This window comes from Trichosurus vulpecula, chromosome 7, assembly GCF_011100635.1.
Source record: "Trichosurus vulpecula isolate mTriVul1 chromosome 7, mTriVul1.pri, whole genome shotgun sequence".
Classification (NCBI taxonomy): Eukaryota; Metazoa; Chordata; class Mammalia; order Diprotodontia; family Phalangeridae; genus Trichosurus; species Trichosurus vulpecula.
The window spans coordinates 266,899,546-266,927,137 of record NC_050579.1 but is presented as its reverse complement, the minus strand read 5'-3'; the positions used below and the strand labels follow the sequence as shown (position 1 = coordinate 266,927,137).

Below are 27,592 nucleotides of genomic sequence, written 5' to 3'. Positions count from 1 at the left end.
TCTCCCTCTCTCAATATATTCCTCTTTTATCCCTTATCCCTTAATTTGATTTTATTTTTTTAGATATCATCCCTTCATATTCAACTCACCCTGTGCCCTCTGTGTATATATATATATATATATATACACATACACATACACATACACCAACATATATACATACATTGAGACACACATACATGTACATATATATATATATGTACATATATGCATATTCCTTTCAGCTACTATGATACTGAGGTCTCATGAATCATACACATCATCTTTCCATATAGGAATGTAAACAAAACAGTTCAACTTTAGTAAAGTCCCTTATGATTTCTCTTTCTTGTTTACTTTTTTATGCTTCTCTTGAGTCTGGTGTTTGAAAGTCAAATTTTCTATTCAGCTCTGGTCTTTTCACTGAGAAAGCTTGAAAGTCCTCTGTTTTCTTGAAAATCCATATTTTGCCTTGGAGCATGATACTCAGTTTTGCTGGGTAGGTAATTCTTGGTTTTAATCCTAGCTCCATTGACCTCCGGAATATCATATTCCAAGCCCTTTGATCCCTTAATGTGGAAGCTGCCAGATCCTGTGTTATCCTGATTGTTTTTCCACAATACTGAAATTGTTTCTTTCTGGCTGCTTACAGTATTTTCTCCTTGACCTGGGAGCTCTGGAATTTGGCAACAATATTCCTAGGACTTTTTGGGATCTTTTTGAGGAGGCGATCTGTGGATTCTTTCAATTTCTATTTTGCCCTGTGGCTCTAGAATATCAGGGTAGTTCTCCTTGATAATTTCTTGAAAGATGATATGTAGGCTCTTTTTTTGATCATGGCTTTCAGGTAGTCCAATAATTTTTAAATTCTCTCTCCCGGATCTATTTTCCAGGTCAGTGGTTTTTCCAATGAGATATTTCACATTGTCTTCCACTTTTTCATTCCTTTGGTTCTGTTTTATAATATCTTGATTTCTCATAAAGTCACTAGCTTCCACTTGCTCCAATCTAATTTTTAAGGTAGTATTTTCTTCAGTGGTCTTTTGGACCTCATTTTCGATTTGGCTAATTCTGCCTTTCAAGGCATTTTTCTCCTCATTGGCTTTTTGGAGCTCTTTTGCTATTTGAGTTAGTCTATTTTTTAAAGTGTTGTATTCTTCAATATTTTTTTCAGTATTTTTTTGTGTCTCCTTTAGCAAGTTATTGACTTGTTTTTCATGGTTTTCTCACATCATTCTCATTTCTGATCCCAGTTTTTCTTCTACTTCTCTAACTTGCTTTTCCAAATCCTTTTTGAGGTGTTCCATGGCCTGAGACCAGTTCATGTTTTTCTTAGAGGCTTTTGATGTAGGTTCTTTGACTTTGTTGACCTTTTTGCTGTATGTTTTGGTCTTCTTTGTCACCAAAGAAAGATTCCAAAGTCTGAGACTGAATCTGAGTGTGTTTTCGCTGTCTGGCCATATTCCCAGCCAATTTACTTGACTCTTGAGTTTTTCAGCAGGGTATGACTGCTTGTAGAGTAAAGAGTACTTTGTTCCAAGTTTGAGGGGATGCACCATTAATTTCAGAGCTATTTCTATACAGCCACCTCTACCACACCAGCACTCCTCCTTCCTCAAGAACCACCAACCCGGACCTGAGGAAAATCTTAAGCAAGTTCTTCACTCCTGCTCTGATCTGCCACTTAATTCCTCCCACCAGCTGGGCCTGGGGCCGGAAGCAACTGCCACTCTAGCTCTGTAGCTAACTGCCGCTTTAGTTCTATAGCTGCACCTCCCCCTGCTGCCCCCCCGGGCGGTGGCCCAACTGCAAACTCTTTTCACTCTGTCCCCTGCAGCTTTTCCCACTACCCTTCTCTGTTGTCTTTGGTGTTTGTGGGTTCAGAAGTCTGGTAACTGCCACAGCTCACTGGTTCAGGGTGCTAGGGCTTGTTCCACCCAGGTCTTGGTCTGGTTGGTCCTGATGCAGCCAGCGCTGGGCTCCGCTCCCCTCCGCTCCTGCGGAATAGACCTCATCCAGTGACCATCCAGGCTGTCCTGGGCTGGATCCCTGCTACCCTATGTTATTTTGTGGGTTCTGCAGTTCTAGAATTTGTTCAGAGCCATTTTTTATAGGTTTTTGGAGGGACCTGGCAGGGAGCTCATGCAAGTCCCAGCTTTCCAGCCGCCATCTTGGCCCCACCCCTCAATGGTAACATCTCTTTCTAATACATACACACACACATACACACTCCTCTCACTCTCTCTCTCTCTCTCTGTCTCCCTCTCTCTCATACTTTATAGGTGTATAGACTATTGACTGGGGAGATGTGAAATGCTTCAAGGGGAAAGGGATGAGGTGAAGTAAGGAAGATAATATTTTCTATTCTGGGGGCAGAGCCAAGATGGAGGAGTAGAAGGAAGCAAAATAGCTGAGCTTCCTGCCATAAAACTTCTCCTAATAGAGCTAGAAAATGTACTAGACCAAATCCTGATGAGGAAAATCCAGAGAAAGCCACAGTGATAGATTTGGTCTGCCCAGGTCATCACAGGGAAACAAGAGAGGTCTGCTGACAGTAGGGATGGAGCTGGGCTAGGAATATGCTATGTATGGAACATTCCAGAGCCCAGGGTGAGGCTATGGTCCAGGGCAAGAGGAGGTCCTAGATCCATACCAGAGCATGAAGACAGAGACAGGTAGGAATTGGCAGCATCTGGCAGCCCACTACCTAGTTCTGGGTTGTAGTTCCAGAGTGGACTGAGAAGGGGACCTAGGGCTGAGATGGCGTTCCCAGATGGGTAGAAAGGAAGAAGTTTAGAAGTAAAGGCTTAGACCCCAGGAACAGAGCTGTTTCTCACTTCTAGCATGCAACCCAGCCTGCAGAGGAATAATCTGGGTAGGAGTTGCAAAATTAAAGGGAGTCAACAATTCTGTCCACTAAACCAATAGAGCTTTCTAGCTGGCTGATAGGATCTGAGTCCAGCACCTGTCCGTTGTTGCTTAGATGAAGTCTCAGGTCAAGAACTTGCAGAGTTCAGACTAGCGGGGCAGCAATTAGACTTTGCCCCAGATTAGACCCTGTTGGGAGTACTGAATGCTTGTAGGTTCCCAGTCTGTCCCTGAATAACACAATACTGAGTACCCCAAGAAAGCAACAGCAGGACGAGCCCAGGCCTTCCTCCTAGAAGTACCACAGAACCCAGCCCTAACACCAAGTCTGAAGTTAGGAAGTAGTTTGGAAGAATGAGCAAACAAAAAAAGAATCCCATCATAAAGAGCTATTATGGTGGCAGGGAATGGTGGCAGCCAATGCGATACCCACAGTGGCTGCTATGGATATGCTGGCATATTGCCAGGTTTGAATCATAAGATGTCACAGAATCTTCATTGAAGACAAAACCAAAACACCAGAAAGCCAAATCCCTCAAAGCAACAAAGAAATCTATAAATTCTGTAAATCTAAATCTCTAAATTCTAAAGAAATCTATCGATGTAGGGGGCACCTCCACCTCCAAGCCTTCCCTCTGTCAGGCTTTCCCCCAAACCAACTCCTGTAAGCAAAATCACTTCCTTTCTTACTCACGCTAGCTGCTCTTTTCCTCTGCTTTCTCACCAAGGTCTCACTTACTCTAACTTCCTGCTCCACCCCTTCTTGCTCCACCTGTTCAGCAAGCTCCTCACACCACAGGCTCAAGTGACTCAAGCTTCCATGTGACTCAAGCAGGTCACATAGGCCTGTTAATGGGCAAGAAAGATCTTCCCATTCCATTAATAATAATTTGGCCCCAAGACCTTTTTTGTCCATTACATAAGTCAATGGGAATTTAGGGGTAATTAGTATCAACAGAATTGTACAACAATATAACGGGGATAACACAAAATAAACACATAAAACAATATCTTATTAGGGTGGAGCTCAAACACAAGCACCTCCTCATCATTCCCCCCTCAAATGAATGGGGCCCAAAATCCCTTGGGGTAAGGGGTGAAGATCTCTTCTGTAGCTACTGAGATTGGGTGTAGAGTTGTTCCTGCCCTGAGAGGTCCCATTCGAGGGGTCAGTTCTTTAGCCAGCATCCAGAGTTTGGCTATGCCAGGTCCAGGGGTGATACACATCATAGTCTTGGACAGGGGTTGACATCCAGCTCAAGCCGTCAGGCTCTGTAAGTAGAGGGTACCAAACCTGCAGGAAACAAATCTAGCAAGCAAGTTGAAAAGCCAAAAAGAATAAGGAGACAACAACCAAAAGCAGGGTAAATATAGGGTCAGCCGTGCTTCTGGAGTCCATGAACCTACTAAAACTGTAATAATTCCTATTTTCCTTACCGTTGTATATTTCTTTAATCTGAGCCGGGGCTTGGCCAATTTCCTATTCTCCCTGAAGGTGTAACAAACTTGGATACGATGATTCAAGAGGATCTGTAGGGGCAGTTCTTACTTCCCTATTTGGTCTAATATTAAGTCCCTTTTTTGGGTAGTTGGGATACCATCTATTCTTCCAAAATCTATCCTTGTGCTTAATAAAGCAGTAAACAATTCCTTCCTTGCTAATCTATTCTGACTTTGAATCCGCTGGCTACTTGTTCTTCTGTCTTGAGGAAATTTATCTTTTCCCCATTCCCTTAAGTCACTTAACTGTGAAATCTTATCCAGCACCTCTGAAAGAGGGTGCCCTGTTTTCCCAATTAGTGGTGTCTGAATTAGGCGCTTATGAGCAGGAGGAGGCGTTTCACCACTATATTTCTACGAGGAACCATTAAGGGAGTGCTATGATAAGCATGGAAGTCTCTGACTGTTATTGCTGTTTTCATTACTTCTTCCTTTGGCTCTTTCTCATACAGTCTCTAAGCAAATACCAGGGTCCATGTCCACTAGGCCACATAGAGTCAGTGGGATACTGCTTACTTCATCCTCCTGTAGCCAAAGGTAACAGATTAGTTCCATTATTATCCCCTTACATATGGTAATTCCTAAAAGCTTTCTGTACAAAAGGATTCTGATTAATACCTGTGAATTTCAAACAATCTATGTTATCTATCCCTACTATTGGGGCTTCATGCACCTTCCTCTTGTTAACTTTTCCCTTCTTTTTCTTTTGTTCTTTTTAAAAAATTTTTATTTTTTTTTAGTTTTAGTTTACAACACTCACTTCTGGAAGTTTTTGAGTTCCACATTTTCTCTCCCTCCTTCTCCCCATCCCTAAGACAGCAAGTAATCCAATGTAGGTTGTACATATACTTTCGAATTAAATTTATTTACATAGTAGTCAAGTTGTAAAGAAGAATTATAACCAATAGAATGAATCATGAGAAAGAAGAAACAAAACCAAAAAAGAAGGAGAAAAAAAAGGGAAAGCAAATATTTTGCCTCAGTCTGCATTCAGACTCCACGATTCTTTCTCTGGACGAGCATAGCTTTTTCCATCGTGAGTCTTTTGGAGCTGTCTTTGAACCTTGCATTGCCAAGAAGAGCCAAGTCTGTCAAAGTTAGTTCTTACAGATACTATGTGTGTATCTGTAGTCATGTGTAATGTTCTCCTGGTTCTAGTCCCCTCACTCAGCATCAGTTCATATAAGTCTTTCCAGGTTATTATGAAATCCATCTGCTCCTCATTTCTTATAGCACAATAGTATTCCATTACATTCATATACCACAATTTGTTTAGCCATTCCCCAATTGATGGGCATCCCCTCGATTTCCAAATTCTTTGCCACCACAAAATGAGCTGCTGTAAATATTTTTGTACATACTGGTCCATTTCCCACTTGTGTGATATCTTTGGGAAACAGCCCTAGAAATGGTACTGCTGGGTCAAAGGGTATGTGCATTTTTATGGCCCTTTGGGCATAGTTCCAAATTGCTTTCCAGCATGGCTGGATCAGTTCACAAGTGTGGGAATTTGTTTTGATTGACTATACATTTTTGTAATGGGTTTTGTTTTTCTTTAGTTCTCAGTTGGTGAGGTGGGAGGATGGGTGAGAAAGCAGATTTTTTCTGATTGAAAAAATAAAAATAAAATATATTTATTAGAAGATGTTAAGGGGCCTTTGGATATACCTTGACTTTTGAGGACATGGGCCTCCTAAGGAGGAACTTTGTGATAGTAGACTCAGAGTCAGAAGACCACTGCTCAAGATGTTTGTTAATGGAATTTGCTTTGGGTAAGAATAAGGCTAGCTCAGTGGTTCTCAAAATTTTTGGTCTCAGGACCCTTTTACACTTAAACATTTTTGAGGACTCCAAAGAGATTTTGTTTAGTTGGGTAATATCTAGCACTATTTATCTTATTACAAATTAAAGCATCTTAGTACTATTATTAAAATAGTTTTGACCTCAAGCATTCTTTTTTTTTTTGGATATGTGTATATATTTTATTTAATATTTTAGTTTTCAACATTGATTTCCACAAGATTTTGAGTTACAAATTTTTCTCCCCATTTCTACCCTCCCCCCCATTCCAAGATGACATACATTTTGATTGCCTTGTTCCCCAGTCAGCCCTCCCCTCTTTCACCCCATCCCCCCAACCCCTTTCTCCTTATTTTCTTGTAGGGCAGGATAGATTTGTATGCCCCATTCCTTATATATCTTGTTTCCCAGCTGCATGCAAAAAAATTTTTTTTTATTTTTTAAGCATCTGCTTTTAAAACTTTGAGTCCCAAATTCTTTCCCCTCTACCCTTCCCACCCACCCTCCTTAGGAAGGCAAGTAGTTCAACATAGATCACACATGTATCATTATGCAAAACACTTCCACAATGCTCATGTTGTGAAAGTCTAACTACTTCCTTCCATCCTATCCTGTCCCCCTTTATTCAATTTCTCCCTTGACCCTGTCCCTTTTCAAATGTGTTTGCTTTTGATTACCTCCTCCCCATATCTGACCTCCCTTCTGTCATCCCCTCTTTTTTTTATCCTCTTCCCCTTACTTTCCTGTGGAGTAAGGTACCCAATTGAGTGTGTATGTTATTCCCTCCTCAAGTTGAATCCAATGAGAGTAAGATTCACTCATTTCCCCCTCACCTGCCCCCTCTTCCCTTTCAAGAGAACCACTTTTTCTTGCCACTTTTATGCGAGATAATATACCCCATTCAATCTCCCCCTTTCTCCCTCTCTCAGTATATTTGTCTCTCATCCTTTATATTTATTTCATTTTTTTAGATATCATCCCTTCATATTCAACTCATCCTGTGTCCTCTGTCTATATTCCCTGCAACTCCCCTAATACTGAGAAGGGTCTCCTGAATTACACACATCATCTTTCCATGTAGGAATGTAAATATAATAGTTCAACTTTAGTAAGTTCCATATCAATTCTCTTTCTTGTTTACCTTTTCATGCTTCTCTCGATTCTTGTATTTGAAAGTCAAATTTTCATTTCAGCTCTGGTCTTTTCATTGAGAAAGCTTGAAAGTCCATATTTTGCCTTGGAGTATTATACTCAGTTTTGCTGGGTAAGTGGTTCTTGGTTTTAGTCCTAGCTCCTTTGACCTCCGGAATATCATATTCCAAGCCCTTTGATTCCTTAACGTAGAAGCTGCTAGATCTTGTGTTATCCTGATTGTGTTTCCACAATATTCAAATTGTTTCTTTCTGGCTGCTTACAGTATTTTCTCCTTGATGTGGGAGCTCTGGAATTTGGCAACAATATTCCCAGGAGTTTTCTTTTTAGGATCTTTTTCAAGAGGCGACCTGTGGATTGTTTCAATTTCTATTTTACCCTCTGGTTCTAGATTATCAGAGCAGTTTTCCTTGATAATTTCTTGAAAGATGATGTCTAGGCTCTTTTTTTGATCTTGGCTTTTGGGTAGTCCAATAATTTTTAAATGATCTCTCCTGGATCTATTCTCCAGGTCAGTAGTTTTTCCAATGAGATATTTCACATTGTCTTCCATTTTTTCATTCCTTTGGTTCTATTTTATAATATCTTGGTTTCTCATAAAGTCACTAGATTCCACTTGCTCCAATCTAATTTTTAAGGTGGTATTTTCTTCAGTGGTCTTTTGGACCTCCTTTTCGATTTGGATAATTCTGCCTTTCAAGGCATTCTTCTCTTCATTGGCTTTTTGGAGTTCTTTTGCCATTTGGGTTAGTCTATTCTTTAAGGTGTTATTTTCTTCAGTATTTTTTTGGGTCTCCTTTAGCAAGTTGTTGACTTGTTTTTCATGGTTTTCTTGCATCACTCTCATTTCTCTTCCCATTTTTTCCTCTATTTCTCTTACTTGCTTTTCCAAATGTTTTTTGAGCTCTTCCATGGCCTGAGTCCAATTCATATGTTTCTTGGAGACTTTTGATGTAGGCTCTATTGACTTTGTTTACTTCTTATGGCTGTATGATTTGATCTTCTTTGTCACCAAAAAAGGAACCTAGAGTTTGAGTCTGAGTTTGTTTTCGCTGCCTGTTCATATTCCCAGTCAACTACTTGACCCTTGAGCTTTTTGTCAGGATATGACTACTTGTAGAGCAGAGAGTACTTTGTGCCAAGCTTTAGGGTCCAAGCACTGCTGTTTTCAGAGCTACTTGTATTCCACCATCACCCCAGGTTCTGTCACAGCAGCGCTCCTCCTCCCCCAAGAAACGCCAGCCAGGAGTGCAATACATATCCAAGCAGGGCACAGCAAGAGAATCTTCCTTTGTGCCCACAAAGTGCTCCTTGCATTCCTGCTCTGATCTGCTGCTAGATTCCTCCCACCATGTCATCCAGGGACTCGAGAAGCTGCTGACATTAGTGCTCTGGAGGCAACCTCAGGAGCTTCCTGCTGGTGCTACCGCCACTGCCGCACGATCTCTTCCACCCCAAGAGCTGGTGGTTGGACTGCTCTGAACTCAATCCCGTAAATTTCCCCTAACCTGCTCTTTGGCATTTGTGGCTTGAGAAGTCTGGTAACTGCCACAGCTTACTGTTTCATGGCCCCAAGACCTCTTCCGGCAGGCTGACTCCAGGTCAGGTCTGTCCTGGTGCGGCCCATTCTGGGCTGGGCTCAGCTTCCAGCACTGTGTGATAGACCCTTCCCGGTGACCATCCAGGCTCTCTTGGGCTGGAGATCTGTTTCCCTCTGCTATTTCCTGGGTTCCGCAGCTCTAGAATTTGTTCAGACCCATTTTTTACAGGTTTTTGGAGGGGTTTGGGGGGAGCTTAAGCAAGTCCCTGCTTGGCTCTTTCCCCTTCCCCCCCAACCTCAGGCATTCTTGAAAGAGTTTTGAGGACCCACAGAGGACCACAGTTTGAAAACTGCTAGACTACATAAGTTATTGTTATTAACAATTGAAGGAGGTTATGTAGTACTTTAAAGTCTGCAGAGTACTTTGCAAGATGACCTCTGAGGTTCATTTTAACTTGTCAGTTCAGTTCAGTTCTGTTTAACTTGTCAGTTCAGAGTTACCCTCTGAACATAACAGGATTGTGTGGGAGCCCCCTTGGACTGGTTGGCAAGAGCCTATTAAATTTTTAGTGTGAGCACTTTACACATCATAGATTTTAATTTATTGTTTTGTTGATTGTCTTGAGTTAAGGAAGTGATAGAGAAAATGTTAATAATGTAGATTAAACTTAAAAGTGTGTCATGCAAAAAAAATTTACACACACACACACACACACACACATACACATACACATATTGGCTTACTGTCTGTGCCTTGAACAGGACATATCTCCTATCTCTTTGTCTTTTCACTTGCTGTTCCACATATGTGGAATATCCTCCCTTTTCACTTCTCATTTATGCCTCCAGGCTTCCTTCAAGTCTCATTTCAAGTCCCACCTTCTTTTTTTCCCTTCATTTTTATTTAGTATTTTACTTTTCCCTAGTTGCATGTAAATATAATATTTGAACATTCATTTTTAAAACTTCAAGTTCCACATTCCCTCCCTCCTTCCTCCCCTTTCCACCCCTCCCCCCATTGAGAAGGCAAGCAGTTTGATATAGGTTATACATATGTAGTCATGTAAAACATTTCCATAATAGTCATGTTGTGAAAGAAAACATAGACCAAAAAAAAAAACTTCCAAGAAAAATAAAGCAAAGAAAGTATGCTTCAAGCTGTATTCAGACACCATCAGTAATTTCTCTGTGACGGATAACATTTTTCATAAGTCCTTCTGTGTTTTCTTGGATAGTTGTATTGCTGAGAATAGCTAAGTCATTCACAGCTGATCATCTTACAATATTGCTGTTACTTTGTACATTTCATTTTGCATCATCTCATGCAAGTCTCCCCAGGCTTTTCGGAGGGTATCCTGTTCATCATTTTTCGTAGCACAAATAGTACTCCATCACAATCACATACCACAACTTGTTCAGCCTTTCCTGAATTGGTGGACATCCCCTTAATTCCCAATTCTTTGCCCCCAGAAAAGAGCTGTTATGAATATTTCTGTACATTTAGGTCCTTTTCATTTTTGTTTTTTATCTCGTTTGTGATACAGACCAATATTGGTATTGCCAGGTCAAAGGGTACGCATGGTTTTATAGCCTTTTGGGCATAATTCCAAATCTTGCTCTGCAGAATGGTTGAATCAGTTCACAACTCCACCAACAGTACATTAATGCCCCGTTTTCCCCACATCTCCTGCACCATTTGTCATTTTCCTTTTATGTCTTATTAGCCATTCCAATAGGTATGAGGATGTACCTCCGAATTGTTTTAATTTGCATTTCCCCAATCAATAGTGAGTTAGAGCATTTTTTCATATGGCTATAGATATGATTACTTCATCTGAAAACTGTTCATATCTTTGATCATTTAGGGAATGGCTCTTATTTTGTATAAATTTGATTCATTGCTCTATATGTTTGAGAAATGAGGCCTTTATCAGAGAAACTTGCTTCAAAAATTTTTTTTTCACAATTATTATTGTTAACTGTGTTTCCCTCCATCCTATTCCCTGCTCTCCCTGTTTATTCTGTTTTCTCCTTTCACCCTGTCCCTCCTCAAAGCCGTTTATCTTCTTACTACCCCCTCCCCAATCTGTCCTCTCTTCTATCAGTCACCCTCCCCTCCCCCATTCTCTTATCCTCTTGCCCCCCTACTTTCCAGTAGGGTAAGATAGATTTCTATACCCAATTGAGCTTGTATGTTATTACATCCAATTAAATGTGTATGAGCCATTTCTGATGAGCGTAAGGTTCACTCCCTCCCTCCTTACCTCCCCTGCCTTCCCCTCCACTGTAAAAGCTTTTTCTTGCCTCTTTTATGTGAAATGATTTACCCCATTCTCTCCCTCCCTTTCCCTTTCTCCTAGTACATTCCTCTCTCACCGTTTAATTTTATCTTTTTAGATATTGTCCCTTCATATTCAACTCACGCCTGTGCCCTCTGTCTCTATGTACTCCTGTAATGTACTCTGACGATGAGCAAGTTCTTATGAGTTACAAGTATCATCTTCCCATGTAGGAATGTTAACAGTTTGACCTTATTAAGTCCCCTATCATTTCCCTTTCCTGTTTACCTTTCTGTGCTTCTCTTGAGTTTTGTATTTGAAAGTCAGATTTTCTATTCAGCTCTGATGTTTTCATCAGGAATGCTTGAAATTCCTCTATTTTGTTGAATGTCAATTTTTCCCCTGAAGGATTATATACTCAGTTTTGCTGGGTAGGTGATTCTGGGTTCTAGTTCTAGGTCCTTTGCTCTCTGGAATATCACATTCCAGGGCTTCGTAAACTTTTTCTGCTTTTGGCACCTTTTTGCCTGAGAAATTTTTATGTGACCCTGGGTATATAGGTATATAAAATAGGGATGCAAGTCAAATATTTACTGATAATAACATGTAAGGAAATTTATTTTAAAACAATTCTTTGATATATATACATACATATATATACATATATGTATTATTTTACCATTTATTAAAGGTGAAAACAAATTTGCATACTAATGAAATGGATGTACTTATATTTTTACATAAAGAATTAAATCTTGTTGGAATACTGCAGATATTGTAGAACATCTTCAGTGTTTTCCAGGATTGATAGATATTTTGATTTTATAATTGTCGATGCTGAGAATGCTGCTTTGTGTAAACACATAGTACAAAATGGCAGAAGCATGTTTAGGACCATTTCAGAAATTGTTGGAAATTCTTTCCTAATCCCAAACCAAAATTCATTTGATGATTTTTTTAGGAAATTCAAGATTTAAACCTGTGTTACTTCATAACTCAGGAGATTCTTTTTGAATTTTTAATGGCAGATGACTTATGTTTTTATTTCAATTGAGTATGGTTTATGAACCCAACTTAGTTTTTTAGAATAAAAATTTGAAGGGAAGTATTTCTGAATCTCTGTCTCCAGGTACTTCAGATGATCAATCATAACTCTTACAATTAAATCTTTAGGAAGGTTATTTTCAATTATAAAATCACTTGTAGCTGTAAACATTTCTAAATTTCTACTCCATTCTTTTTTTTCGGAGGGGAGAAGGCAGAGCAGTTGGGGTTAAGTGACTTGCCCAAGTTCACACAGCTAGTAAGTGCATCAAGTGTCTGAGGTTGGAGTTGAACACAGGTCCTCCTGACTCCAGGGCCAGTGCCCTGGAGTATTCACTGCGCCACCTAGCTGCCCCTCACTCTATTTTTCTATATGTTAACTTTATAAGTAAAACTTTCAATTTTATCTTTTAACATAAATATGTCAACATTTTTTCCTTGAAGTGACATGTTTAAATTATTGAGTTTGTAAAAAAAATTCAACAAATAATACAGTTTTGAAAGCCATAAGTCGTTATGAAAAAAAAATGAACAAAATCAGATTTCTGCTCAGTCAAAAATATAACAGCTTCACCTTTCATTTTCAGTAATCTGTTTAAACGTCAGCCTCTTGAGAGCCATCTTACCTCTGTATGCAGTAATAAGCATTAAGATATATATCTTCTCATGTGCCTTTCCAAAGGGTGACAAAACAATAATTCCTCATGCATGCTTCCTTCATAAACATATCTTACATAAAAGAACAACTGTGGCATGTTAGAAATATCAGTTGTTTCATCTAACTGAATTGCAAACTTTGGGCTGTCTTTAAGCCTGGTAATAAGCTGTTGGAATTGGTCATTACTAATTTCAGAAATTCTTTTGGAAAGAGCATCATTCAATAAAGGAATTTTATGAATTTCATCCCCATACTTTTTCCCATGAATTATTTCTGACATTTTAATAGCAGTAGTTAGCACTAGATCTTTTCCTTGGTGTAGGGCTTTTTAGTTTTTGCAGTTAAATAAGAGGTTTCATAAGATGCAAGTAAATACTTTTGGTAGACAATAACAAATTTCTCAAAACATTGTTTTTCTTTATTTGAAGATTTTAAATATTGTTCAAAATATTCCTTTGGTTTATTGTAGTTTACTGCATGCTTGGTATTAAGATGTCATTTTAATTTGGCTGGTTTCATGCTCCCCACAGCCAAAACTTCATGACAATTAAGCCAAGAGGTTTTTCCACACCATCATCATTAGTACAAGTAATTCTATATTGCAAAAATGATTCCACATATTTTCTTTTTCTTGTCAACTTAGGTGTACTGCAACCTGGTAGCGAAGACTCTGCAACATTCTCATCAGTATTTTTACCTCTTCTGTCTAAATTTAGCTACTTATTCATAACTGAAAAATATTGCTAATATCTTCTCAAAAAATACTAGCTTTAGTTTACAAAATTACATTTGTTTGTGCTTATTTTAAAAAATTGATGTTCACACTTATGCAATGGGTAGTAGTGGTGGAGAAATATTGTTAAAGGGCTTTTGTCTTTACCTGCCGCAGTTAAACACTTCTGTTTCTGTAAAAGAAGGAGATAACAGCAATTTTAAAAATCAAACATTCTAACGCAATGCAATCCAAGGGTATACTAATTTGATACTTACATGCTGAGGAGTGACAGTAGGAAAATATTAAAAGTCTTTATTTTCCATAATTAAACTATTATGTTTCTGTAAGAGCAGAAAACTGTGTGTGTACAATGAAAACTCTACAATTCATAAAATATAACAGCCTTGATCTGAGCCAAGGTGTTCTGGCAGCATTCATTGGTTTTGTGTGGCATGATACCGTGCACAGTACAAAGTGCCCATGTGTCTTTAGAACCAAGGCTGCAGTGAAGTTTTGTGATGCATCACAGGCAAGTGCTGCCAGAAACGCCTGAGATTCATTATGTGTTTGATTTTAAATTAATTTTTGGGTGTTGCATGTTCAGAAATCTTTTATTGTTGCCAGATTTTTCATGACCCCCACATTCAGTTATACAACCCTGTACGGGGTCGCTGCCCACAGTGGAAGAAGTGCTGATTTATAATGTAAAAGCTGCTAAATTTTGTGTTATCCTGACTGTAGCTCCATGATACTTGAATTGTTTCTTTCTGGCTCCTTGCAATGTTTTCTCCTTGACCTGGGAGCTTTGGAATTTGGTGATAATATTCCTGGGAGTTTTCATTTTGGGATCTCTTTAAGGAGGTGATCAGTGGATTCTTTCAATTTCTGTTTTACCCTCAGGTTCTGGAATGTTAAGGCAGTTTTCCCTGATAACTTCTTGAAAGATGATGCCTAGGCTCTTTTAAAAATTGATCATGTCCTTCAGGAAATCCAGTAATTTTAAAATTACCTCTCTGGGATCTATTCTCCAGTCAGTTGTTTTTCCAATAAGATATTTCACATTGTCTTCTATTTTTTCATTCTTTCAATTTTGTTTTATCGTTTCTTGATTTCTCATAATGTCATTAGCTTCCATTTGTTCAATTCTAATTTTTAAGGAATCATTTTCTTCAGTAAGCCTTTGAACCTTCTTTTCCATTTAGCCAATTCTACTTTCTAAGGAATTTTTTTTTTTCTTCAGTGAACTTTTTGCCTCATTTTCCCTTTGGCCTATTCTGCTTTTTAAGGCATTCTTCTCTTCATTCGCTTTTTGGACCTCTTTTGCCATTTGGCCTAGTCTGTTTTTTAAGGTGTTATTGTCTTCAGCTGTGTGTGTGTGTGTGTCTGTCTGTCTCCTTAACCAAGCTGTTGACTTGTTTCTCACGATTTTCTTGCAGCACTTTTCATTTCTTTTCCCAATTTTTCCTCTACCTCTCTTACTTGATTTTCGAAATCCTTTTTGAGCTCTTTCATGGCTTGAGACCAAGTCATACTTTTCTTGGAGGTTTTAGATGTAGGAAGCTTTGACTTTTTCATTTTTTTCTGAGTGTGTGTTTTGATCTTTCTTGTCACCATAGTAACTTTCTATGGTCAGAATTTTTTTCTGTTGTTTGCCCATATTCCCAGCCTATTACTTGACCTCTAACTATTTGTTAAAATAGGGCTTTGCTTGCAGGGTGGAGGGTGCACTGTCCCTAGCTTCAGGGGTTTTGTGCTGTTTTCAGAGTATTCAGAGATACTTCTAGGGACCCATAAGTTTCTAGTTCTTCCAGGGTGGTATGATCTAAGGAGAGGTGCATTTACTCCTCTCCCAGCCTGTGTTCTGGTCTGTAAGTGACCACAAGCACTCTTTTCTGCCTTGGAACTATGAGGAGAGTCCCTGTTCCACTGTAGCCACAAGCTGTGGTGTTCTAGCGCTCCTTCTTGCCCTGGGACTGCCACCTAGGTCTGTGATCTAGATCAGGATATGGAGAAAGCAAGAGTTCTGCCTAAGGGTTAGCAAAGAGACCCCTGTAATCTTCTGACAAGTCGTTTGACCCCTTTCCTGTCTGTGGGCTGAGAGCTCCAGAAGCAGCTCCTGCAGCTGCTGATTCCGTGGCTTCAAGGCCTGTTCTTTGTCTGCTTGTGCCAGGGCTGTGCTGGACAGTGCTTCTCTCTCACCCTGGTATAAAAGACCCTTCTTGCTGGCCTTATAAGCTGTCTTGGGCTGGAAAATTGTTTCACAACATATTTTTGTGGATTTTTCTATTCGAATTTTTTTTAGAGTCATTAGTTAATGGTATTTGGAGGTTTTGAGGGAGAGCTCAGGTGAGTCCCTGCCTTTACTTTGCCATCTTGGCTCTACCTCCTCCAAATCCCACCTTCTGTAGGAGGCCTACCCCCCCATCTCCCATTCACTGCATCCCCAGTATGTCGAGCACAGAGCTCGACATATAGTAAATGCTTGTTATCAATTGAAAGGGCAGATCCTTGAAAGAGAATATATACTCTGTTTCTTGTCTATCCCAGGTGGCAGAACTTGAAGGGGAGGTAGCATCCTGTGCCCAGGAGTCAGCCATCTTGCATCAGTCCCTGCGGGACAAAGCTGCTGAAGTGGAGGTAGAAAAACTTAAAAGCAAGGTGAGTACATGAGAAAAGAGTAGGAGGCATGAGCTGAAGCATCATGGCCTCTGGTCAGAACTTTTCTCTCATTGCCATCCTTTCCAGGTATTGCAGGGGGAGCTGTACCGAGCCCAGGATGCCAAGCTGTGGCAGCAGCAGCAGAGAAAGATGGCTGAGGAGCACGTGAAGCTTGTGGCTGATGCTGTGAGCAGGTATTCTAGATGGGGAGGGGGGAGACAGGAGCTCGTTGTTCTTGTCTTCTCTGTCAAGGGGTCTTGTGTGAGAAGGGACCAGAAGGCAAGGAGGTTTTGGAAGGGAGGAAAGAAGATTGTTCTTGGGGTAGCTGATGTTGTCTTGTCCCTTCAGTTCCCAAAGCTGGCTACAGGATCAGGTAGCTAAGGTGGAGGAGGCTGTAGCTCAGCTTCCTAGCCTCAACAGCCGACTTGGTTATGCTTCCCGACGGGTCCGCACTATTCAAGGTAGGAAGGCCATTCCGTTCCGGGGCCCCCCCTCCACACTCATTTATCTTCTGCATTTTAGATTCCATAATCTCCCTTCCATGTATTCCCTCACAAAGCTAGCCTGTGATCTCCTCTTCCCATTTTCCTCCAATCTCTGGTGATCCCTGGCCAGGGATACCTCCTGTTTTTGAAGATCTTCCACCACCAGGACCTAGTCGTAGAGACCTGCCTGACAGCAGAGTCTTGCCCCCTGAGACCCCTAGAACAACTACTCCCCAACCTCCACGGCCTGATGACCCCTGGCCTGCTGGACCCCAACCCCCTGAGAATCCCTGGCCTCCTGGCCCTGAGGTAGATGAGCCAGACCTTGATCCACCCAAGAAGGAGTACGGATAATTGGGTGTTCTCAATCCTCCCTCTCCCACCCATAAGGCCTAGTTCATTTAACACATCTTCCTCATTCCCCTGGACCAGTAATCTCTCTGTGCCTCAATACTCCCTTATCTTTTCCCTTCTGACTCCACTATCCTCCCTGAGATTTACTCTTTCCCTCCATTTTTACCTCAATTCCTGTTGGTCACCCCCAAAGCACATCCCTGTCTCATATTCTGCCCTCTCCTTCCGTACCAGTTCTTCCAGAATCTCCACAACTGGGATGGCATAGAGTTGTATTTTCTGCCACCATTTGGTGGCCGTGACAGAGAGGTGAAGATGGAGAATATCAGAACTTCCATGAAATGGAAAAATAAAACCATGCTAATAATCCTTGTGTATCCACGTCCTTTTATTCTTTAATGAGGTTGCTAAGAATTTCTGTTAGCTTGCTGGTCACCCGGAGTGAGGGAGGGGGAGGAAGAAAGGGGAGAGATCCTCCTTCCATCCTTGTAGTCCCTCCTACCTTCAGGGACCTGAGTATCTGGCTTATTGGTCCCCTATCCCTGGAACTCAAGAAATGTAACTTGGACCCACTGGAGACCGAGAGAACTAGAGGATCCAGTTTCTGTGATGGCTATTGATGTTCTGGGCTGGGGTTGTGAGAATAAAGGAATAAACATTCTTTAGACCTCAGAGAAATCAAAGGCTCAAAACACTTAATGGGACAAAGAGAAATTGATAGGTTTAAAAGTAATTCATACTTTAAGTTTACAATGTGTTTCTCTGGCAACCCTAGGAGGTAAGTAGTAATAGGTATTTCCATTTTACAGGTGAGAAAACAGGGTTCAGTGGCCTGTATACCCCAAGGACTCAGGTTTGACTCCAAATGGTCTGTTTTTCTGGCTTGTTGGCCTCAGTTAAATCCAGGAAAGTTACCCAAAAGAAGGCCTCAAGTATAGTTTGTGACTAGGGTGTCCCCAAAGTCTGCCCAGGCACTCAATATTAGGAGATAGTTACTGGGTGTGGTCTAATCTTTATTTTGCCCCACAAAAAAAGCACAGGATGCTCAAAAACCACGAAGCACTCAGAAAGCCTCTCATCCCATTTCCCAGAAAGGGAACCAACTTTGGGGTTCATGTTGCAGTGGAAAGGGCAGCAGGACTTGAGGCACTAAATTCACGGAATCTGAGTTCAAATTGAGACTTAGAACCTGTGAAGCTTTGGCCATGTCGCTTCATCTCTGGGTCTCAATTTCTTTGGCTGGGAAAGGAGGTGGGCTGGGTTAGGTGGCCTTTAAGGTCTGCCTTCCAGATCTAAATCTGTGATCCCAGGAGCCTACGGCCCTTTCCAGATGCACACAGCTAGTAAACGTCAGAGCAGGCATTTGAACTTGTTCCCTAACTTAAAACCAATGTTTTCCCGCTAGAGTGCGGAGCCTGAAAGAAATGGAAAATCCATAGTATGCTTTGAGCTGGTCTGAATTCATTCAAGATTCCCATTTTGAGCTTGTAGAATATGAACAGCTCTATGCTAGAGAGGTTACAGGGGAGATAGAAAAAGGTGGTGGTTCCTGTCTTCAAGGTGTGGGTCCCAGCTTTCCTACCTACTGCTTGTGTTGCCTTAGGAGGTTAAAACCCCCAAAGCTTCTGGGCTTCAGTTTCCACGCGAGTCAAATGACAGGGCTGGACTACATGGTCTCTAATGTTCTTTCCACTGTCTGTGGTCCTATGCCTGCATGAAAAAAAGTTAAATCACTTTCCCTGGTCATATAACTGTTAGAACAGGGACTAGAAACCAGAGCGGGGCGCCACTGCTCAAGTCATCAAGATTGAGCTGGTGGAGAGTGGAGACGAGGTGAGACTGGTGAGGAGAAAAGGTAGGAGGCAGAGATCTCCGAGGGGTTTGAAAGGGCTAGGACCTTAGCTATCTGGGTGAGGTCTGGGCAGGAGCAGGTGGGCCAGAAAGGAACCCACCATGTTCTGGCATATGGAAAAGGAGCTCAGGCCATGGACGTGGGGAGGTAGAATAAGATTTCCAAGGTATTTAGAGGGACTAGAAGGCTGGGCTGGAAACTTGGGACAAGATGCCTGAAGCCAGAGGCGGGGAGGAAGGAAGGGTGCTGGATTGCTGAAGGGATCCTGACGCGTGAATCCTCTTTGATTAGACTGTTTGCCCCACTTAGGTGCATCTGGATGTTCTGTAGCCCCTTTTTAGTTTGTACCCTAATAATTGTGTATGGTTCCTACCACAGTACCACATCCCCTATCCCCTCTCACCTCCCTCTGCAGTCTCCTGCAGACCCAGACACTGGGTTGGGTGGTGGTGTATCCCTGTTTGTGACCTCAGGCTTTACCATCTTATCTGGTCAGATTGATACAGCACCCATTCTCCTAAGGTATTGTTCCCTGGAAATGGTGGGTGGAACTGTCTGGTATCTTATTTTGGGTGGAGTACCCAGATCTCTGTGGATGGTGTGGATGCCAGTTCTGGGGAGAATCTGTCGTGGACTTAAAATGTAGTTGGAATGACTCCAGAGCCATTCTGGGGGGTAATGATAGATGGAAAACTGGCTGTGCCATCATCATTGTCTCTGCAAATTGCCTAACTTCTGGGTTTCGGTTTCCTTATCTGGAAAAAAAGTGCTTTGGAATTATTTCTAACGTCTCTTTCCACTCTTAGGATTGTATGAAATATGCAATCCAAGCATTCATGGAATCATCACCTATGGATTCCCTCAACTTGGGAGCTGCAAATGTTGAACAAACATTTATGAGATGCTACTGAGCTGGGCACTTGGAAATAGGAGGATTAAATAAAGCATAATATCTGTCCTCAAGCTTACAATTACTTCCATTGGTAGATGAGACCAGGATGGAGATTATTAAGGAGAAGTTCAGGTGAAGTGCTGGGAGAAATTTTAAAAGGAACAGGAAGTGCATCATAGAGGGGAAGGTGGGACTTGGTAGGCCCTGAAGGAAGGGAAGATTTCTTAAGGCAAAGGAGTTGGAGTAAATTCATTCCAGATATGGGGGCAGTGTGATTAAATACATGCAGGAAACGAGGAGACAACCAAGTATTCCAGTTTGGCTGGAAGGTGAAAGGGGGAAGGGAGAAATGAGACTGCAGGCTGAAGTCAAGAGTGGGGGGTCCTCGAGGGCAGGGATAAGGAATGTATATTGTATTGAATAGACAATAGGGGAGTCTCTGAGGGCTTTGGAACAATGGAGTAACCTGATGAGAACTGACTGGATTATTTTGACAGGAACTGACTTCTAGGTGAAGGTGCTCACTTGGGTGGTGGAGTGGGGGTGGAAAGGAGACTGGACATAAAAAAAAGGACATATGGTGTCTGCTCTCAAGTAACCTGCCATCTAGTTGGAGAGATCTAGTCTAGACATTTCAAACAATTGAAGAATGATAAAATCAACCCTATTAGGACTATTTTGTTCCTGCAAAGGATTTTGGAGAGAAGGAATCTGGGGAGGGTTTTATGGAATTAGGTTAGAACTGAGCTAGGCTTTGCCAAAGACTTGGATGGGGGTGGGGAAGGGGAGGGTTGAGGCATCCTTGCTGGAATAGCCTGAGCAAGATGTCAAAGAAGTTAAAGTGATGTGTATAAAGAGGGATGATAGACTGGCATGGTGGGAAATGTGGTTGGGTAGGTAGGTAGATAGGTAGGTAGGTAGTGTTGTGGAAGATCTTAACAATGCCCAGCCAAGGACTTGGGGTGTTTCATACGAAAAGTGGGGGTGGATACATGTATATATAGAGGAATAATGATGAGAACACTGTTTAGGAAAATTCATCTGGCCTCAGCATGCCGGTTTGGCTGTAGTGGGATGAAGACTCGGTACCAGTTATCAATGCTATTATAATCAGTTGTATATATAATATGGTAACTATTATTGTAACTTGGCTGAAAAGTTTCATCTCGGTCCCTCTTCCCTGGATCCAGATTTCTTTCTTTTTACTCATCCTATCCTTCCTGTCTTAGAGGACAAGGAAGGATATCTCTCACCCCACACAAACCTTAGTATTTGATCACTATCTCACAAGTTTCCAGGATCATTCCCTCTGGCATTTTCAATCTCCACCTTTCCTCTTCTTCCTTTCTACCTGCAAAGTTATCAGATCTCCTCTTTCCTATAAACAGTGCTTAAAAAGTGATCATTCACCATCACATTTCTCAAAATGGGAACGAAAGTGAAGGAAGTAGTTTATATGTTCTCTATCTACACTGAGACTCCTCACTAAAACACATTGCCTGCTGGCCGTTCTACCCCAACAAGCTGTTTCCTGGTCTTTCCACTGAAATAAGCATCTCCAAGGTCATCAACCACTTCTTGAATGCCAGATTTCTCCTCAACCTTCCTACCAAGCTTGTTTTTTGTCTTGTATCCTCAGTACCGCTACCTTAATAAATATCTCTTGAATTGGACTCAATCTTTCAGCTAGGTGGCAGCAGTGGAGTACCAGGCATGGATGGAGTCAGGAAGACCAGACATTTATTTTCTGTGTGACCTTACTTAACCTCTGTCTGAAATATAAAGAAATACTGGTCTACTCCCAGCTTTTCAGCGGTCACCTGGGTGACTTAAAATCTTCATTCTCTAGTCATGTTCTCACATCTCAACTTTGCTTTAATGTCTAATTGCCTATGGGACTTTTTTTTTTTTCAATGTTCCCTCTGGTGCTTTGAATTTCTACATGTCAGAAATTGAACCTATCCTTTTTTCCTATCCCCAGCCTATTCTTCATATGACTTCCCAAGTTTTAATGGTACTGATATTCCCTCTCTTCCCCTTCCTTACTTCCAGGCCCCATGTCTGGGATCATTCTTTCTATTTCTGCTATTAGGGTCCAAGGATAGGAATTCTTTAGCTTTCTCTGGACTGTTAAAATAGCCTTTCACCTAGCCTTCACACCTCTAACCTCCTTTAACAAATCTTCCTTGCTCCCCTCCTGTATATCTGGCTCTAACCGGCCTTTTCAACCTCACTCTTGCTCTCTTAAAGCCACACTGGACTATTTTTTGTTCTAAAACATTCCCTGTTCTTTTTTATTTCTGTGCTTTTGTTTTGAACCCTTTTTCTCCCCTGTTTTCATGAATGGAGAAAAAGCAACTTTGTACCAGTAGTAGAGAGCAGCATGCTGGATTTGGATTCAGGGCCTGTGTTAGATCTTACCTCTGACACTTTTGTGAGGGTCCCCTCACACCTGGGCCTCAATGTCCCTTGTTTGTTAAATGGGGGGAGTCGGCCTAGATGATTTCTAAGGTTCCTCTCAGCCCTAGATCTGTGATTCTATGATCTTTCATGCCTTTCCCTGATTCTCTTTCTTCCTCTCTCCCAAGACAGGAAAAAAAAATTTCTTCATCCTCTGAACTTCCAAAGCATTTGATAAGCACTTAAATAAATCCTGGTTTGTGTTCTGGTTATATCTGTGTATCACTGTTCCCTTAGGTTGTATTCCTTAAGGACAGACATTGTGTATTATTGGTTTTCCTGCCCCCAGTAAGTAGTACATAGTATTATCAATAAAATTCTCAATAAAAGTATAGTAAGTAAACAGTATTTGGTGACAGATTGGATATTAACCCAGATGCCTTTTACATAGTAGGCGTTTAATAAGCGGTAAGTGAATGTATACAGGTGATTAAAGAAAGGAGGGAAATTGTTAGATGTTTGTTTCTAAGGAGTTAGTTGGGGTAAGGGATCCTGGGGCGGTTCATTTATTCACTTTCTGAGGAATGGTACAGAAAGGAGATAACCTTATCTCCATCAGTCTCAGATGTGGTGTGAGTGCTACTTCCTATTTGCTTAAGTTTTTTCTATTCTTCTGAAATCCCCTGTTCAAACTTCCACAGCAGCCACAGGAGACCCCTTCCCCAGAGGAACTGGAGCAGTTTGCCAAGGAGCTAAAGCGGAAGAGGATCACTCTGGGTTATACCCAGGCTGATGTGGGCATCACCTTGGGGGCTCTCTTTGGTGGGTCCTTTTCTGTACATTTCACCCAGAGGACTACTTTCTCCACTGCCTCATTTGTTAGCAGGGACAGAACTTCCTGGATCCATACCTACCTTAGGTGGGGGGAGTTGGATGCTGGGGGGACTTATGGGACTGTGGGCCTCCTCCCTGAAGCCTTGAAAGAATGAGGAACTGGACAGACAGGTGGGGAAAATGAGGAGTTGGGGTCTACAGTGAGGGCAGAAGTGAAGGGTTGGATAAGAGTTCCTGAGGGCAACAGGGGGCCTTAGGCCTGCCTTGATTATAGTGCTCCCCCAACACCAATTCATCCCTCCCCAAACTTCAGGCAAGGTTTTTAGCCAGACCACCATCTGTCGCTTTGAGGCACTACAGCTCAGCTTCAAGAACATGTGTAAGCTCCGACCTCTGCTACAGAAGTGGCTAGAAGCTGCAGATGACAATGACCACCTTCAGGAGGTAAGGGGCAGAGCCTGAGGGGCAGTGGGATGGTGGTAGAGGTGGAATGAGCCTGAGGAGTAGTGGATCATTTCTCTTTTAACTCATTAATATAGTGCTTTAAGATTTACAAAGCAACCCCGTGAAGTGGGTAGTGCCAATATTAACCCCATTTTATGGACAAGAAAAACAATGGCTTAGAGAGTTGCTTACAGGTGTTATAGTAAGTATCCTAACCAGAATTTGAACCTAGCTCTCCTGAATCCAATTCTGTTTACCATTTTTCCTGTCACACCCATGTACTTTTAAATTCAGAGTGTACTAGTGTCCTTGTCTCTCTCTCTCTCTTTTTTTTTTTTGGAGGGGGAAGGCAGGGCAATTGGGGTAAGTGACTTGCCCAAGGTCACACACCTAGTAAGTATGTCAAGTGTCTGAGGTCACATTTCAACTCAGGTCCTCCTGACTTCAGGGCCGGTGCTCTACTGCGCCACCTAGCTGCCTCCCTTGTCTCTATTTCCAGCAGTCCATGCCCCTAATGTCCAGTTTCAGTCTGTCACCTCAGTAAATTTGGACTATTTGTTGACATGAACCTTTGAGACTCAGCTTTCCTACCTGTAAAATGGGAATGATTAAGACTGCTCTCTCAGTGTGAACTGATATTACTGATAATAAATGAGTTATTACTGCTTTTACCCCTATAGTGCAAGTTCTGTTGTTCTGAACATTTATCCTCCTGAAGAGAGAACTCAATTTACGTTTACTGGTTTTTTTCATTATTGCTTTCCATCCCTTCTTACCTCAGCTGTGCAAGGCTGAGACAGTCCTTCAACAAGCCAGAAAGAGGAAGCATACAAGCATTGAGAATGGCGTTCGGGGAAACTTGGAAACCATGTTTCTCCAGTGCCCCAAGCCCACACTTCAGCAGATCAGCAATATTGCCGAGGAGCTGGGCCTTGAGAAAGATGTGAGTCCTGCTAACAAATACCCCACCTCCTCCTTTTGCTCTTCTTCTGGACTCCTTCTATTCTTCCTTCACTGACTCTTTACCACCTCTTTCCCTCATCTCTGACTTTCTGAACCTACCATCACTACCACTGACCATTCTTAATGAATCCATGGATACTCTACAAAGCCTGTCAATCAGATGCCACCCCTTCCTACCTTTTGGTAGTTGGTAGCCCAAGGAAGTAAGCTCGAGGTGTCAAACTTCAGATGACTCCACTAGGAATGTAACAGAAAGGAGGCTGAAATCTGTGCCAAAAGATCATACATCTCTAGCGGCAGAAAGGACTTTGGGGATGAGCTAGTCTGATCTCCTCTTACCAGGGAAGAAAATAAGGGACTAGAGCAGTGAACTGACTGTCCCAGTGCACACAATGGCAGAGCTGAAACAAACCCAGTCTCCTGATTGATGCCTGGTCCGGTGAGTGCTCTTGACATTAAACCAAGTTCTAAGGTCCCTTCCAACTCTTAGCATTCTACACTACCAGAACCAGCCACTAGATAGGTGCCATTTTGCCGGCATTATTTTAAGGCACTATTAGTGTGAGATGGGTAGTCAACTTGATAGGATCAGCAAGAGATTGAGGGCAGAGCAGACACTTGGAGAGAGAGGCGTAAGAGATAAGCTAAAACCCATGAAACATGAAAAATATACGGTTTGTCTATAGTTAAATTCAACAAATAGGATTGCATTGAGTACTTGTTTTATTGTTAAAAACTATTAGTGTGTTTGGGACTGAGTGGGATGTAGTAGGTCAGGTACTGGAAAAGAAAGGAGGCAGGAAAGATTGCATAGTGGAAGTGGACCCTTAAAAAAGGTTGGATAGATTCATGATGCGGCAAGGTGGTGAAGTGGATAGAGAACTGGGCTTATGTTCAAATCCAGCCTCAGATACTTAATAGCTTAGCTGTGTGACCCTAGGCAAGTCACTTAACCCCGTTTGCCTCAGTTCCTCATCTGTAAAATGAGCTTGAGAAGAAAACCAGTCAGTAAAAATCAGACCCAATTGAAGTGACTCAACAACAACAGATTTATGATAAACAAGGAAGGATAAAGAAAAGGGCAAATAGGACAAAGTCATGGAGGCATGCGATTTTTCTGCAATAGATGAATTTAAGGCAGGCAGTATAAAATAGGGAGTTATTGTCAGTTCTTGACAAAAGGCATGACCTTATGGGTAAAAGGAGTGTGGGGAGGAAGATTATCCTGGTTTCATAATGGGGGGAGCAAGGGATTAGAGAAAGAGCAGACACAGGAGGTAGAAAAGTGGGCTTTCAGGGTAAAAATTACACAGTAATGGCAACCCAGATTACAGTGGTTTCAGTGAGAATGGCGAGAAAGGGGGGGATATATGTGAAAGAATTAACAAAGGAGGAATTGTTCAGGACTTGGGTGGGATATAGAAGGAAAGGGATGAATAGAAGATTACACTTGAATTTAGGACCACCATCATAATTCTAGTGACATAAATAGGGTTGCATTCAACGGATAACTATACATAATGTACACGATGAAGTTGAGGCAGTAGTAGAGATGTACGACGTGGTGTAATGCTTCCATACCTTCTTTCCTCTTTATTTTTTCTGTCCTCTGAAGAATAGTGATTTTCTTCTATGATCACTGACCTAGCTCTACCTTAAGCCCTATCCAATTTTCAAAATCCTCTTTCTTCACTGAAGGAAGAAGTAAGGGAAGGGGTGAAGTGGGGTCACCCACAGGCCTAACCAATGTCACCAGGATATTTCATCCTTCAATTGGTTTCAAACTCATCCTCTTTTCCCCAATCATCCATTGCATAAACATGTCTCTTACTCAACATTTTCTTTCTCTTTCTCTCTTACACTTATTCTCTCCCTGTTTCTAGGTTGTCCGGGTTTGGTTCTGTAACCGGCGTCAGAAGGGCAAACGCAGCAATAGCAACTCACCCCGAGAAGATTTCGAGGCAGCTGGCTCCTTCCCTGGTGGACCTATGCCTTTCCCCCTAGCTCCAGGCCCTCCATTCACTCATCCCAGTTATGCAGGCCCTCATTTCACCACTCTCTATTCCCCAGCTCCTTTCACAGAGGGGGATGCATTTTCTTCTCTTCCTGTTACCCCTCTGGGCTCTACCATGCATTCAAGCTGAAGGGCTTAGCCCATCCTTGGGCAGAGGAGGTGAGAGACTAGAGATGAGGAACCCAACAAATTGTTTTAAAGTCTGGGAGTTGGACGATTAAGCTCTCTGTATCCTGGGAATATTTAGGAACAGGGAAGGATGGGATCAATATTTCAGAGATTCATAAACAGATTTTTTTTTTTGAGGGGAATGGGTGGGAGGGAAGTTGGGAAATTTGCTGTTTGTTAGTTCCACATCTCTTTCATCTCCCAACTCTTAAATAAAGCAATTTGAAAAGCAAGTCTAATCGAATCAAAGCCCATCAAATATTTAGACCCATCTTGGGTCTCCCCTATGACTCCTTCAAATTAAATGTTCCTGGTTGTTTCAACCATTCATTATGTAGTAGCTAGCATTTATATAGCACTTTAAGGTACGCAAAGACCTTTCTGATTGTCAGCTTATTTGATCCTTACAACAACCCTGTAACATAGAGGAAACTGAGGCAAGAGAAGTTAAATGCTTGCTCTAGGTGTCTTAAGGTGGAATTCAAACTTGGGTCATCCTGACTCCTGAGTCTTAACAGTATATACATTAAGCTGCCTGTGCCATATAACTATGATCTTCACGTGCTTCATCCTCTTCGTCCACATACAATGGAATATCACAAACTGAACATTATATACTCAAGTTGATGCGACTAGGACAACACCGCTCAGTGGCTCAGTGGATAGAGTGGTTGGCCTGGAGCTAGGAAGACCGGAGTTCGAACTTGACCTCACTAGCTGTGTGTCTTGGTGGGGTGGGTCACTTAACTCTGTTGGCCACAGTTTCTTCAGCTGTAAAGTGAGCTGGGGAAGGAAATGGTAAACCACTCCAGTATCTCTGCCAAGATACCCCCAAATGGGCATAAGGCCTGAATTCAAGAAGACCCAAGTTCAAATGTGGTATCAGACTTACTAGCTGTGTGACCTTGGGCAAGTCACTGTTAAGTAACCTCTGCCTCAGTTTCATCATCTCTAAAATGTAGATAATACCACCAACCTCCCAGGGTTGCTGTG

At 41.7% G+C, this 27,592-nt stretch overlaps 2 protein-coding genes across 2 annotated transcripts in view; both read left to right on the top strand.

The window, feature by feature from the left end:
- Positions 1-27,592, top strand: part of CCHCR1 (coiled-coil alpha-helical rod protein 1) — a 78,752-nt gene that overhangs the window by 13,114 nt on the left and 38,046 nt on the right. The window contains 3 exon segments of the mRNA XM_036767124.1: positions 16,081-16,193; positions 16,281-16,387; positions 16,542-16,654. Coding sequence (XP_036623019.1) covers positions 16,081-16,193; positions 16,281-16,387; positions 16,542-16,654 — 333 coding nt within the window.
- LOC118856433 (POU domain, class 5, transcription factor 1-like) lies at positions 16,929-26,561 on the top strand. Its single transcript, XM_036766714.1, has 7 exons — positions 16,929-16,987; positions 18,636-18,705; positions 18,803-18,865; positions 22,878-22,998; positions 23,324-23,454; positions 24,236-24,397; positions 26,301-26,561. The coding sequence occupies exons 1-7, from the start codon at positions 16,929-16,931 to the stop codon at positions 26,559-26,561; spliced, it is 867 nt and encodes a 288-aa protein (XP_036622609.1).